Source organism: Salmo salar, chromosome 19 (assembly GCF_965601325.2).
Source record: "Salmo salar chromosome 19, fSalSal1, whole genome shotgun sequence".
Taxonomy (NCBI): Eukaryota; Metazoa; Chordata; class Actinopteri; order Salmoniformes; family Salmonidae; genus Salmo; species Salmo salar.
Window position 1 is genome coordinate 73,730,001 of NC_138309.1, and position 15,946 is coordinate 73,745,946.

Here is a 15,946-nt window from a genome sequence, read left to right on the forward strand (position 1 = left end):
CACACAGATACCGACACACACACACACACACACACACACACACACACACACACACACACACACACACACACACACACACACACACACACACATACACAGACACCGACACACACACACACACACAGACACAGATACCGACACACACACACACACACACACACAGATACCGACACACACACACACACACACACACACACACACACACACACACACACACACACACACACACACACATACACAGACACCGACACACACACACACACACAGACACAGATACCGACACACACACACACACACAGACACAGATACAGACACACCCCCACAGACAGAAAGACAGACAAACAGACAGACAGACAGAAAAATACAAAACTATTTAGACTGAGACTAAAAAGGTAATTCTGCCAGTTGAATTATCTCAGCACCATACCAGTGTCTATATGTGAAAACGATGTGTTGCTATGATCTGTGGTTAAAAGGATAGGGTAGGATTAAAAGTTAAGAAAACAGTGATTTTCAAAACCTGCAACAAGTTTCTAGCCAGAGGGAGGGTATTTGATTGCTCCCTATGTCACCATGAATCTCATACTGTTTGAAAATCACTTTTACAACTTTTGATGATGTGATCAGGTTTATATTACATATATTTTATATTAGACACTGGTATTGTGCAGGAGAAAATGAGGTTTAGAAAAGTGGTTTAGTTGCCCTTCAATAGCTAACAAATAGGACACAGAATTTGAAGAATGGGTAACACTATTTATTGCTAAAGGCCTGAATCCTAATGTTCCTGATTTACACAATAGTTGAGTTTAAGTGTACGCATCTCAAGTTAAGATTGCGCCCAATGAGAATACCTCTGTTTGTAAAAAGACAAATACAGAGATTGCTGTCATAGTTGCGTGGGTAGTGGTGGTAGGGAGGGGGGTGGGTGTAACTATGGGAACGGTGGAATGAGAGGGAGGACGGCTATGACTCAATCTCCCTCCTCCTCGACCCCAACCCCTAAAACACCCTTTCTCATTCTCTCTGTATCTATCTCTATCTACCTTGTGCCTCTCTGTACTGAGAGAAGAGAGGAGAGCTGGAGAGGAACCAGAGGAGTGTAGCAACTAAGCCTGTAGACATAACACACTCCCACTCTGTAGTACAACACACACACACACACACACACACAGCCCCCCTCCCCCAGCATCTGTGTACTGGATGGGTCTGCTCTGTCCTGACCTTTCTCCAACAGCTGCAGTTAGTTTAGATAAGACCAAGCCACACACTCCCACACACATATGGAAAAAAGATGCCCTCTTTTTCTCACTCAAAACACGCATTCTTGGTCACGGTACACACACACATTCTTATACACTCACACTCTGATTGGCTGGAAGCTTGATGACACACACTGCAGCTGCATCATGAATATCACCATCGCCATGGAGGTGCTGCGGAGGTGTCTGGTTACCATGGGGACCAGGACTCCAACTCAGGGAGGGACTCAGGTGATGTCAGTGCTGGTGTGTGTGCAGGGGTGGTCCATTTTTAGCTTAGTGGGCCTGTCTAACTTGTTGGGGTTTTTTTACGCGAAATTATACAAAAATGGTCCTGTGTGGGGGCCTCAAAGAAAAATATGGGCTGATGTGTTAGAAATATGTGTGTGTCTGTGTGAATCTGTGTATTATCAGTGTATTATCAGTCACAGGTAGGGGGTGGCTAAGACATGCACTACAGGGACATAATGAACAGAGAAGAGAGGGGAAGAAGAAGAGAGGAGGAAGAGAGGAGGGGATATGGCATAGCAACACACCAGCAGTCAGTGTTACAGTAAAGAGCATGAAGCTGCGTTCTGTTCTCTTCCTGTGTTCTCCCCCCACCTCCCCCTTGGGTTTACCGGGAGGAGCTTCACTACCACTCAGTAACTCTACAACTAAACATATTTACACTCAGTTAGGCTATATTCCAGCAAAGACAATGGGACGAGGAGAGAGAGAGGGAGAAAATAAAAATGTAAACGTGTCAACATCTGTAACTCATCAGTCTTCTTACTCTGTCTGTCGCACACACGCACGCGCGCGCGCGCACACACACACACACACACACACAAACGCCCACGCATCGCGTTATGGTCATCAGGACACGCAGCTAACAAAAATACAGCCTACATTCAACATCTCTACTGTACAGTCTCCGGATGTGTCCCGTTGTGTTTGGGTTTCTGTCCGTTAAAATGTTAAATGGACGCATCACAACGGTTAGAAAAACCAAAACACATCATTGTCTTCTCATCTTACCCATCTGTTCCCGTGACGCTCCGCTCCTGCTGCAGGGACTACCGTGTTTAACTGGAAACACAGGAATCTTGTTATTTGGTGGACCGAGTACGACCCCCAGCCTCCCGCACGAGAGCTCCGTTATGAACGCGCTGCAGCGGGAGGAACGCGAGATCGAACCATATTCCTTCCGCTTTCTCCCCGGTCACACCAGAGAGCAGCCAGAAAGCGGAAAAGCGCTGATGTACAGAACGCTCTGCGCGCTCTCTCTTTCTCTCTGCCCTGCATTGAACTGCGTACCGCTTCTGTACCACAAATATCGCGAGAAATCAAGAATCTTCCCCCAAAATATTAGGTGCGTTCCAGATACACAAACTATACCAGTTCTTTATAGGCCTATAATATTGATGTGGCTCCTATTTTTATTTTATTTTTTATTTCACCTTTATTTAACCAGGTAGGCTAGTTGAGAACAAGTTCTCATTTGCAACTGCGACCTGGCCAAGATAAAGCAAAGCAGTTCAACACATACAACAACACAGAGTTACACATGGAATAAACAAAACATACAGTCAATAATACAGTAGAACAAAAGAAAACAAAAAGTCTATATACAGTGAGAGCAAATGAGGTAAGTTAAGGCAATAAATAGGCCATGGTGGCGAAGTAATTACAATATAGCAATTAAAACACTGGAATGGTAGATGTGCCTCCGATCCTGTAGGTTCATGCTATACAACATTCGCAGAGTACGACCCTGCCTTACACAGGAAGCGGCGCAGGTCCTAATCCAGGCACTTGTCATCTCCCGTCTGGATTACTGCAACTCCCTGTTGGCGGGGCTCCCTGCCTGTGCCATTAAACCCCTACAACTCATCCAGAACGCCGCAGTCCGTCTGGTGTTCAACCTTCCCAAGTTCTCTCACGTCACCCCGCTCCTCCGCACACTCCACTGGCTTCCAGTTGAAGCTCGCATCTGCTACAAGACCATGGTGCTTGCCTACGGAGCTGTGAGGGGAACGGCACCTCCGTACCTTCAGGCTCTGATCAGTCCCTACACCCAAACAAGGGCACTGCGTTCATCCACCTCTGGCCTGCTGGCCCCCCTACCTCTGCGGAAGCACAGTTCCCGCTCAGCCCAGTCAAAACTGTTCGCTGCTCTGGCACCCCAATGGTGGAACAAGCTCCCTCACGACGCCAGGACAGCGGAGTCAATCACCACCTTCCAGAGACACCTGAAACCCCACCTCTTTAAGGAATACCTAGGATAGGATAAAGTAATCCTTCTAACCCCCCCCCCCCCCCCCCCCCCCCCAAAAAAAAAGATATAGATGTACTATTGTAAAGTGGTTGTTCCACTGGATATCATAAGGTGAATGCACCAATTTGTAAGTCGCTCTGGTTAAGAGCGTCTGCTAAATGACGTAAATGTAAATGTAAAATGTGCAGAAGATGAATGTGCAAGTAGAGATACTGGGGTGCAAAGGAGCAAGATAAATAAATAAATACAGAATGGGGATGAGGTAGGTAGATAGATGGGCTGTTTACAGATGGGCTATGTACAGGTGCAGTGATCTGTGAGCTGCTCTGACAGCTGGTGCTTAAAGCTAGTGAGGGAAATATGACTCTCCAGCTTCAGAGATTTTTGCAGTTTGTTCCAGTCATTGGCAGCAGAGAACTGGAAGGAAAGATGACCAAAGGAGGAATTGGCCTTGGGGGTGACCAGTGAGATATACCTGCTGGAGCGGATGCTACGAGTGGGTGCTGCTATGATGACCAGTGAGCTCAGATAAGGCGGGGCTTTACCTAGCAAAGACTTGTAGATGACCTGGAGCCAATGGGTTTTGCGACGAGTATGAAGCGAGGGCCAACCAACAAGAGGGTACAGGTCGCAGTGGTGGGTAGTGTATGGGGCTTTGGTGACAAAACGGATGGCACTGTGATAGACTGCATCCAATTGGTTGAGTATGATATGATAAACATGTATTTTTGATTTTTGACTATGTTAAACATAGTCCAGGCATTGAACATAAAGATTGGATAACCTGTGCAGGCCTGCACAGAATTTGGTGGCGTTCCATGCTGCCTTCATTGAAGACACATTATCACATAGTTCCTCTAGAGGCTTGATATCAATTAGATTACAGATCTCTGCAAACGTGGACGTTGTGTTTAACATGATATAACTGTCAGTGTGCTAGCTTAGCATATAGCGCTGCCTCCCTGAACTTGCCTCGGACTGGGCTTTAGCCAGGGTCCTCTACCTCGCCAACACACGTGACAACGTGTGAACCGTTTGAACCATACAAAAGGTACCAATTGGATAGCTCCAACGGCAACATTTCAAGCTAGCTGTGGAGTAAGCCTACGATGCGTTCTTAACTCTGTTAAAATGGCAGGAACCCCGTCAATATGATGTAGATATTATCATTTGCACAACACGACTAGCCTACAATGTAGGTTGTCTGGAGCGCAGACATCATGTAACTTCTGGTTGATCAGCTGCTTTGTTCTCAGCCTATAACACAGACTGAGGTTTTGGTTTCTTGTTTCCACTGTAGTCTGCTACTCCACTTGTTTTGAAAAAGGAGCAGGAGTTTCTACCAACTGTAACATAAAGATGGAAAGGTTGGAGAGTGAGAGACTGAGAGAGAATGGTTACAGTTGTTTTTATCGCTTTGGTACTTTTTTTTACAAGTAATGTGGTACATTTTCACAACTCTTAGTACAACACTCAAAACTGGTCACACTGCAGCCATTCTTTAATTAAAGACCTGTCATTGTGCATTCATTTGGATTGTAAACATCTCTCCCCACACAACCATTGGTTCAAAATATAAGTACTGTATATTGTACAATGTAATGAGAACATTGGCTTAATCACCAAAACACAACATGATATATTTTCAATGTAGTCGTTTTAACTACCAGTTAATCCAATAGCAAACAATGCAAGATATACGTTTCAAATCGCCCTTAGAAATGCTGAAAGGAATAGTTTTCAAATTAGGCAATAGACTTACATTACCCAACAAAATGGACAGAAAATGTATAACTACCATAATATCTATCGAATGTGTAATCAAAGGTGTGATCAATGAAGACATCTTCTACAATCATCCATGCAAAAAATACATGTTATTTTTCAGATATAAATGCAACAGGTGTTCTGTCTGTAATCAAATGTAAGAAATTAAATGAAACAAATTAAATTAATGAAAATAAAACAATGTTTAGGACGTATTCATTTGCATCAAGCATGTTTTGAGCATTTGGCCATAAATTCTCATTCACATCACAGTGAATGTCCTCATTGTTCATGTAATGTGGGAAAAACCTTTCGGCATGCAGAATCCACGCTTGACATTGGTCTGCATTGATGTCGTCGCATGCCTCATCCATGGCCAGAAGGAGGGTTGGCGATCGTACACCTTCCACCTCCATACTGAAAACAATTCCTCAATAGGGTTGAGGGAAGGAAAGTATGGGAAAAGGTACAGGTAGTCCTGTGTACCTCAGTTGGTAGAGCATGGTGCTTGTAATGCCAGGGTTGTGGGTTTGATTCTCACAGGGGACCAGTATGAAGAAAGTAAGAAAATGTATCCACTCACTACTGTAAGTTGCTCTGGATAAGAGTGTCTGCTAAACAACTTACATGTAAATTGGGATATGCCTGAACCACTTTTGCATGGTGGAACCTAACATTGTCCCACACAATGATGTAGGTGACCCCATCAACTTGACAGGCCTGCTCAAGTTCATTGACAAACAATCAGGTGTGCAGTGTTTTAGGATCCAAGTAATGGCCTACCACACAATCTTCAGCGATAACTGTGTACATGGAGAGGCTTCCTCCCCCACGTTGTCCAGGCACTTGGACCGTTGGCCAATGAGGTTCTGCCCACAGTGCTGAGTTTTGGCCAGGTTGAAGCCCTCTTCATCAACAAAGATATACTGGTGATGGTTCACAACAGCATCAAGCACAATCACCCTTTTGGTTAGTTATTTTCACAGTGTAGTTCCAGTATGATATTGTGAAGTAGCATGTGCATTAATAGTAACAGTAATACAGTATATAGTGCTGTACTTGAACATACTCAGCCCGCAGTTGTTTCACCCAGTGGTTGTTTCTCTCAAAAGGCACCAGGTAAATGTGTTTCAATGGCGGGTGATTGTTGGTAGGCTGATGGATATCACATTGGCAAAGGTGTCATCGTTCTCCTTAATCTGGAGACCTCCTCTGGTTGCTGCTCTCTGCAGCCCTCCTCTGGTTGCTGCTCTCTGGAGATCTCTTCTGGTTGCTGCTCTCTGGAGATCTCCTCTGGTTGCTGCTCTCTGGAGACCTCCTCTGGTTGCTGCTCTCTGGAGATCTCTTCTGGTTGCTGCTCTCTGGAGACCTCCTCTGGTTGCTGCTCTCTGGAGACCTCTGGTTGCTGCTCTCTGGAGATCTCTTCTGGTTGCTGCTCTCTGGAGACCTCCTCTGGTTGCTGCTCTCTGGAGACCTCCTCTGGTTGCTGCTCTCTGGAGACCTCCTCTGGTTGCTGCTCTCTGGAGACCTCCTCTGGTTGCTGCTCTCTGGAGACCTCTGGTTGCTGCTCTCTGGAGATCTCTTCTGGTTGCTGCTCTCTGGAGACCTCCTCTGGTTGCTGCTCTCTGGAGACCTCCTCTGGTTGCTGCTCTCTGGAGACCTCCTCTGGTTGCTGCTCTCTGGAGATCTCCTCTGGTTGCTGCTCTCTGGAGATCTCCTCTGGTTGCTGCTCTCTGGAGACCTCCTCTGGTTGCTGCTCTCTCTCCCTTTCTTCTGCGCAAGCTCCCGCTCATTCACTGATAACGCAGACAGAGTTGGGAGTTGAGCCAGAAGCTGTGTCAGGTGTGTGTGTGTGTGTGTCTGTGTGTGTGTGTGCATGTGTATTGGGGGGACAGTTAAGCCGTGTGTTTGTCGTCTCTGCTGGAGTGAGTCATACAGAATGTGCTGGGGACAGCTGAAAGGTAGGAGAGAGATGGATGAGAGAAAGAGCAAATCATTTTCTAATCCAGTTTTTAATACTCTAAAATGCATAATCTCTGTGTGTGTGTGTGTGTGTGTGTACCTAATAACACATACATTATTAATATGCATATTGTCACAGGGCTGAGCTGTGCCCTGGCCTAGCCTATAGATAGACTCACGAGTCTACAGAGAACCACAAGTCATGTTCATGCTCAAATAAACATTCCAACTTTTTAAGTCACTCCAACAAAACGATTTTGAGGTAAATGTATCTAATATTTTGTCATTTAGAAAAAGTGATGTATATAATCTACATTAGAGCTATATACTTTCTACCTTTACTTAGCTAGGCAAGTCAGTTAAGAACAAATTCTTATTTTGAGCAATGGCCTAACTGCCTTGTTCAGGGGCAGAACAAGATATTTTTTACCTTGTCAGGTCGGGGATTTGATCTTACAACCTTTTGGTTACTAGTCCAACACTCTAACCACTAGGCCACCTGCCACCCAGTAGGGGAGTCAATGGAAAATCCAATGCAAGTCAATGGTACCTATAATATCATTTTCAAAATCATGTCCAAATCATCTATAATCCTACAGAGTCTATTGACGCACCCGTGTGTCAATCTAATTAACATATATTTTTTTAATTCACCATTAAAATCCGTCTGTTTCAGCTGGAGATGTCTGTTTTTTGGCATGGGCTCAGGGCTGGCACCAGAACGAATCAGTTGGACAGGCCTTTGATTTGATAGGCAGGCATGTTTTTTCATGGGACCTCCTATGTGTGCACACGATTTCATGTTCACATTTTTTTTTTATGGGTGTTATAGTAAAAAATGTAGTAAGCTGTTAGTAGCTCATGTGCCTGACCCTAATAATTGTGTCCCTTTTCCCCTTTTAATTTCGCCTACTGTTCTGACTTGGTGGTGCACATGTAGCCTATAACCTGTTTTAGAGAAACATAATTATTGAATATTGTAAGCGCTTTCATTGTCTGCTTATATTCCCCGTTTATTTATCCTATGGTTCTGACTTGGTGTACAGGGAAAATACTGTAAGTTATGGCCCATGTTCTGAATTCTGTCGCTGTACATTTCAAAAGTGCTGAACAAATGGTTATATTGACTACAGTACGTCCGTCCTAGCTCACTCATTAATGTCTTAATTGAAATTACGGATATCCTCTTATGCGCTCGTCATCCACTTATGCCATAGTTTGTACATCTCAATTGTCAGTATAAACCAATTTTGTTAAAGGAAGTCAGCCACATCAGCTATATTTTTTTAAAGGCAGTAAATGAGGCTGAATGAACTGTTTTGCTGCCAGACAAGGCTCCGCTGACAGCCAGTTGTAGCAGTGGTAAGGTGTTGGGACAGCTTTATGTAGGCCCTAACATTTGGTGGGCACCGTTTGTCAGCGTTATAGTGCGATGAATGTATTGTTTAGTTTTGTGTTGTGTAGTGGCTTTGCTAGCATGCATCCCCAAAAACATTTTTAGTTTGCCCCACCAAGATTTACATGCTAAAATCGCCACTGGTAAAGACCATAGTTAACTTATGAGTTTCAAGTTTGGGGAAGCTTACAATATATCCTACCATTCCTACCGATATGCGTGCCAGTTATGATCATTTTTATGCGCATTTCCGTGGAACAGTTTAAATTCAATAATAACGTTTTAGTTTCTAAAAATCATTGTCACATGGTGAATAATAAAAATCTGAAGTAAAATGATAAAAATCTAAAAGTTCAAACTTTTAGGCGAGAGCATCAGTCTCTGCCATATAGACACATTAATACACTGTGATCCATTGGCGGCTAAATAAATGAGAGCATAGAACTCAGAGATAGCCTATAGACCAGGGGTGGGTAAACTTTTTGGCTCAAGGGCCGCATCAGGATTCTGAAATTCAATGGAGGGACGCATTTTTGGGGGGACCAATTGTTTGTTCAAATCTATTTAAAGGGGCCTCCTGAGTGCGATTTGCCAACGCAAGAAACTCTGAGCGCAGCCCTATCCAGAAATCTGGCAGTGGCTTCTGACTGTAGTTGTCAGAAACAGATTTGTTGTCAATTTTTGGTTGAAACAGTAAAAGGTCAGTGATGAAACATCACAACTTGGCAACTCAGGAAACAACATCTTGTCAGAGTTTCCCACTTGTATTTTCAACTTGAGGGTTGTTCAAGTGAAACTTCCCAGTTGGAACTATGAATTTCTGGTAACTCCTATATCACATGAACGTGGCAGTATATACCTCAGTGGGCAGACCACGGAAAACCTTTGGACGTACACTACCTTTGGACGTGGACACCTGTTCGTCAAACATCTCATTCCAAAATCATGGCCATTAATATGGAGTTGGTCCCCCCTTTGCTGCTATAACAGCCTCCACTCTTCTGGGAAGGCTTTCCACTAGATCTTGGAACATTGCTGCGGGGACTTGCTTCCATTCAGCCACAAGAGCATTAGTGAGATCAGCCACAGATATTGGGCGATTAGGCCTGGCTCACAGTCGGCATTCCAGTTCATCCCAAAGGTGTTCAATGGGGTTTAGGTCAGGGTTCTGTGCAGGCCAGTCAAGTTCTTCCACATCGATGTCAACAAACCATTTCTGTATGGACCTCACTTTGTGCATGGGTGCATTGTCATTCTGAAACAGGAAAGAGCCTTCCCCAAACTGTTGCCACAGAGTTGGAAGCACAGAATTGTCTAGAATGTCATTGTATGCTGCAGAGTTAAGATTTCCCTTCACTGGAACTAAGGGGCCTAGCCCCGAACCATGAAAAACAGCCCCAGAGCATTATTCCTCCTCCAACAAACTTTACAGTTGACACCATGCATTCGGTCAGGTAGCGTTCTCCTGGAATCCACCAAACCCAGATTAGTCCATCGCACTGCCAGATGATTCATCACTCCAGAGAACGTGTTTCTACTGCTCCAGAGTCCAATGGCGAATGGCGGTGACCTTTACATCACTCCAGCCAGCACCAACTATACATTGTTGATATACATAAACATATATTAAAAGCATTGAATGAGAACACTAAAATCTGTGCAACATGAAAACATGTTTCCCCATTACATTGTGTAATATATAGACAGTCCCTAACTAACCCTAGAGTCAAACCAATTTTGCCACGGTTGCAAAAGATGCAACAACAGGTTTCTGTGCCAATGCACCACAAAACTAATAATCAAGGCATACCGACTTTGGCCACTTCAACATCATGGTTTGCATTTTCAAAACATCCTCCATAACATTCTCCATATGGCTCTATAACATCCTCCATAACATTATCCATATGGCTCCATAACATGCTCCATAACATTCTCCATATGGCTCTATAACATGCTCCATAACATTCTCCATATGGCTCCATAACATGCTCCATAACATGCTCCATAACATTCTCCATATGGTTCTATAACATGCTCCATAACATGCTCCATAACATTCTTGATATGGCTCCATAAACTCTTGTCGTTCACCTAGGATAGGGGGCGCTACAGCGATTTTTGAAAAAAATTCGTGCCCATTTTAAACGGCCTCCTACTCAAACTCAGAAGCTAGGATATGCATATAGTTAATACTTGTGGATAGAAAACACCCTAAAGTTTCTAAAACTGTTTGAATGGTGTCTGTGAGTATAACAGAACTCATATGGCAGTCAAAACCCCGAGACCGATCGTAACAGGATGTGGAATTCTGAATTGCGGACTCAACTTCACCACTTTGCCTGTAATTCACACAGTGAGCAATGGTTCATTGAGCACTTCCTATTGCTTCCACTAGATGTCCCCAGTCTTTACAAAGTGATTTGAGCCTTCTACTGTGAAAACTGAATGAATGAGACGCTGTGGAAAGTGGTCACATGAGGAGGGCCATCACCATTATGACGCCGGCGCCCCTGGCTACCCTCCCCTTTCGAAACATTTTGAAAGACAATGCAATCATCCCCCTTGAATCTTATTGGAGCTCTGGTTGAAAAAGGCCCTAAAGATTTATGTTATACAACGTTTGACATGTTTGAACGAACCTAAATAAATAAAAAATGCATTTTTTGAAAGAGGTGTCCCGCGCACGACGGAACTTTTGGTACAGCCTTCAGAACGCGCTGACAAGAACAAGCTATTGGAACATAAAGGATTAATTTTTTCGAACAAAAATACATTTGTTGTGGACCTGGGATACCTGGAAGTGCTTTCTGATGAAGACAATCAAAGGTAAGGGATTATTGACAATAGTATACAAGACTAGATTTGATATGTGATTGTTCCAAGATGGCGCTGACCTGTATTGCTAGCCTATTTTCTGAGTATCGCATCCCCTTTTATCGCAAAGTGTGATTACCCAGTAAAGTTATTTTTAAATCTGGCATTACAGGTGCTTTCAAGAGATATTCATCTATAAATCTTAGAATGACAATATTACATTTTAAAAATGTTTTCGAATAGTCATTTAGTAAATTGTAGCGCTGTTTCACCGGATGCATTTGAGGGAAAATAGTTAGTCAACGTTACGCGCCGATGTAAATGCTGTTTTTTATATAAATATGAACTTTATCGAACAAAAGAATGCATGTATTGTGTGACATGATGTCCTAGGAGTGTCATCTGATGAAGTTTGTAAAAGGTTAGTGCTGCATTTAGCTGTTTTTTGGTTATTTGTGATGCATGTGGTTGGTCGGAAAATGGCTATGTGGCTACTTTTACGATATACTCCTCAAACATAATCTAATGTTTTGCTTTTGCTGTAAAGCCTTTTTGAAATCGGACAACGTGGTTCGATACAGGAGAGGTGTATCTATAAAACGATATAACATAGTCCTATATTTGAAAAAAAAAATATTAAATTTCGTTATGCTAATGGCGATAGGATTTTTTAGCTGGATGTCCGTCCCGCATACGGGACGAGCCGCATATGGCTCTATAACATCCTCCATAACATTCTCCATATAGCTCTATAACATCCTCCATAACATTCTCCATATGGCTCTATAACATGCTCCATAACATGCTCCATAACATTCTCCATATGGCTCCATAACATGCTCCATAACATTCTCCATATGGTTCTATAACATGCTCCATAACATGCTCCATAACATTCTTGATATGGCTCCATAACATGCTCCATAACATGCTCCATAACATTCTCGATATGGCTCCATAACATGCTCCATAACATGCTCCATAACATTTTCCATAACATTCTCGATATGGCTCCATAACATGCTCCATAACATTCTCCATATGGCTCCCTAACATGCTCCATAACATTCTCGATATGGCTCCATAACATGCTCCATAACATGCTCCATAACATTCTCGATATGGCTCTATAACATGCTCCATAACATTCTCCATATGGCTCCATAACATTCTCCATATGGCTCCATAACATTCTCCATATGGCTCCATAACATGCTCCATAACATTCTACATATGGCTCCATAACATGCTCCATAACATTCTCGATATGGCTCCATAACATGCTCCATAACATGCTCGATATGGCTCCATAACATGCTCCATAACATGCTCCATAACATTCTTGATATGGCTCCATAACATTCTCCATAACATGCTCCATAACATGCTCCATAACATTCTCGATATGGCTCCATAACATGCTCCATAACATGCGCCATAACATTCGCCATAACATGCTCCATAACATTCTCCATAACATGCTCCATAACATTCTCGATATGGCTCCATAACAGGCTCCATAACATTCTCGATATGGCTCCATAACATGCTCCATAACATTCTCGATATGGCTCCATAACATGCTCCATAACATTCTCGGTATGGCTCCATAACATGCTCCTTAACATGCTCCATAACATGCTCCATAACATGCTCCATAACATGCTCGATATGGCTCTATAACATGCTCCATAAAATTCTCCATATGGCTCCATAACATTCTCCATATGGCTCCATAACATGCTACATAACATTCTCCATATGGCTCCATAACATGCTCCATAACATTCTCGATATGGTTCTATAACATGCTCCATAACATGCTCCATAACATTCTCGATATGGCTCCACAGCATTCTCCATATGGCTCTATAACATGCTCCATAACATGCTCCATAACATTCTCCATAACATGCTCCATAACATTCTCCATAACATTCTCCATAACATGCTCCATAACATTCTCGATATGGCTCCATTACATGCTCCATAACATTCTCGATATGGCTCCATAACATGCTCCATAACATGCTCCATAACATTCTTGATATGGCTCCATAACATGCTCCATAAAATGCTCCATAACATTCTCGATATGGCTCCATAACATGCTCCATAACATGCTCCATAACATTCTCCATAACATGCTCAATAACATTCTTGATAGGGCTCCATAACATGCTCCATAACATTCTCCATAATATGCTCCATAACATTCTCGATATGGCTCCATAACATGCTCCATAACATGCTCCATAACATTCTCCATATGGCTCCATAACATGCTCCATAACATGCTCCATAACATTCTCCATATGGTTCTATAACATGCTCCATAACATGCTCCATAACATTCTCGATATGGCTCCACAACATTCTCTATATGGCTCTATAACATGCTACATAACATGCTCCATAACATTCTCCATAACATGCTCCATAACATTCTCCATAACATTCTCCATAACATTCTCCATATGGCTCTATAACATGCTCCATAACATTCTCCATAACATGCTCCATAACATTCTCCATATGGCTCTATAACATCCTCCATAACATTCTCCATATGGCTCTATAACATCCTCCATAATATTCTCCATATGGCTCTATAACATGCTCCATAACATTCTCCATAACATGCTCCATAATAATCTCCATATGGCTCTATAACATGCTCCATAACATTCTCCATATGGCTCTATAACATCCTCCATAACATTCTCCATATGGCTCCATAACATGCTCCATAACATTCTCCATTTGGCTCTATAACATGCTCCATAACATGCTCCATAACATTCTCCATATGGCTCCATAACATTCTCCATATGGCTCCATAACATTCTCCATAACATGCTCCATAACATGCTCCATAACATTCTCGATATGGCTCCATAACATGCTCCTTAATAACATGCGCCATAAAATTCGCCATAACATGCTCCATAACATTCTCCATAACATGCTCCATAACATTCTCGATATGGCTCCATAACATGCTCCATAACATTCTCCATATGGCTCCATAACATGCTCCATAACATTCTTGATATGGCTCCATAACATGCTCCATAACATGCTCCATAACATTCTCGATATGGCTCTATAACATGCTCCATAACATTCTCCATATGGCTCTATAACATTCTCCATATGGCTCCATAACATTCTCCATATGGCTCCATAACATGCTCCATAACATTCTACATATGGCTCCATAACATGCTCCATAACATTCTCGATATGGCTCCATAACATGCTCCATAACATGCTCGATATGGCTCCATAACATGCTCCATAACATGCTCCATAACATGCTCCATAACATTCTTGATATGGCTCCATAACATTCTCCATAACATGCTCCATAACATGCTCCATAACATTCTCGATATGGCTCCATAACATGCTCCATAACATGCGCCATAACATTCGCCATAACATGCTCCATAACATTCTCCATAACATGCTCCATAACATTCTCGATATGGCTCCATAACATGCTCCATAACATTCTCGATATGGCTCCATAACATGCTCCATAAAATTCTTGATATGGCTCCATAACATGCTCCATAACATTCTCGGTATGGCTCCATAACAAGCTCCTTAACATGCTCCATAACATGCTCCATAACATGCTCCATAACATGTTCGATATGGCTCTATAACATGCTCCATAACATTCTCCATATGGCTCCATAACATTCTCCATATGGCTCCATAATATGCTACATAACATTCTCCATATGGCTCCATAACATGCTCCATAACATTCTCGATATGGCTCCATAACATGCTCCATAACATTCTCCATAACATGCTCCATAACATTCTCGATATGGCTCCATAACATGCTCCATAACATTCTCCATATGGCTCCATAACATGCTCCATAACATTCTCGATATGGCTCCATAACATGCTCCATAACATGCTCCATAACATTCTCGATATGGCTCTATAACATGCTCCATAACATTCTCCATATGGCTCCATAACATTCTCCATATGGCTCCATAACATTCTCCATATGGCTCCATAACATGCTCCATAACATTCTACATATGGCTCCATAACATGCTCCATAACATTCTCGATATGGCTCCATAACATGCTCCATAACATGCTCGATATGGCTCCATAACATGCTCCATAACATGCTCCATAACATTCTTGATATGGCTCCATAACATTCTCCATAACATGCTCCATAACATGCTCCATAACATTCTCGATATGGCTCCATAACATGCTCCATAACATGCGCCATAACATTCGCCATAACATGCTCCATAACATTCTCCATAACATGCTTCATAACATTCTCGATATGGCTCCATAACATGCTCCATAACATTCTCGATATGGCTCCATAACATGCTCCATAACATTCTCGATATGGCTCCATAACATGCTCCATAACATTCTCGGTATGGCTCCATAACATGCTCCTTAACATGCTCCATAACATGCTCC

The 15,946-nt window shown here is 42.7% G+C and overlaps 1 protein-coding gene across 6 annotated transcripts in view; it reads right to left on the bottom strand.

The window, feature by feature from the left end:
* The window catches only part of sh3kbp1 (SH3-domain kinase binding protein 1), a 24,445-nt gene extending 21,890 nt beyond the window's left edge, over window positions 1-2,555 (bottom strand). For all 6 annotated transcript variants that reach the window (XM_045702654.2, XM_045702653.2, XM_045702652.2 and 3 more), the window contains exon 1: window positions 2,283-2,555. In XM_045702654.2, the coding sequence (XP_045558610.1) occupies window positions 2,283-2,286 (4 nt within the window). In that variant the 5' untranslated portion in view covers window positions 2,287-2,555. The remainder of the gene's footprint in view (window positions 1-2,282) is intronic.
* Window positions 2,556-15,946: the final 13,391 nt, after the last annotated feature.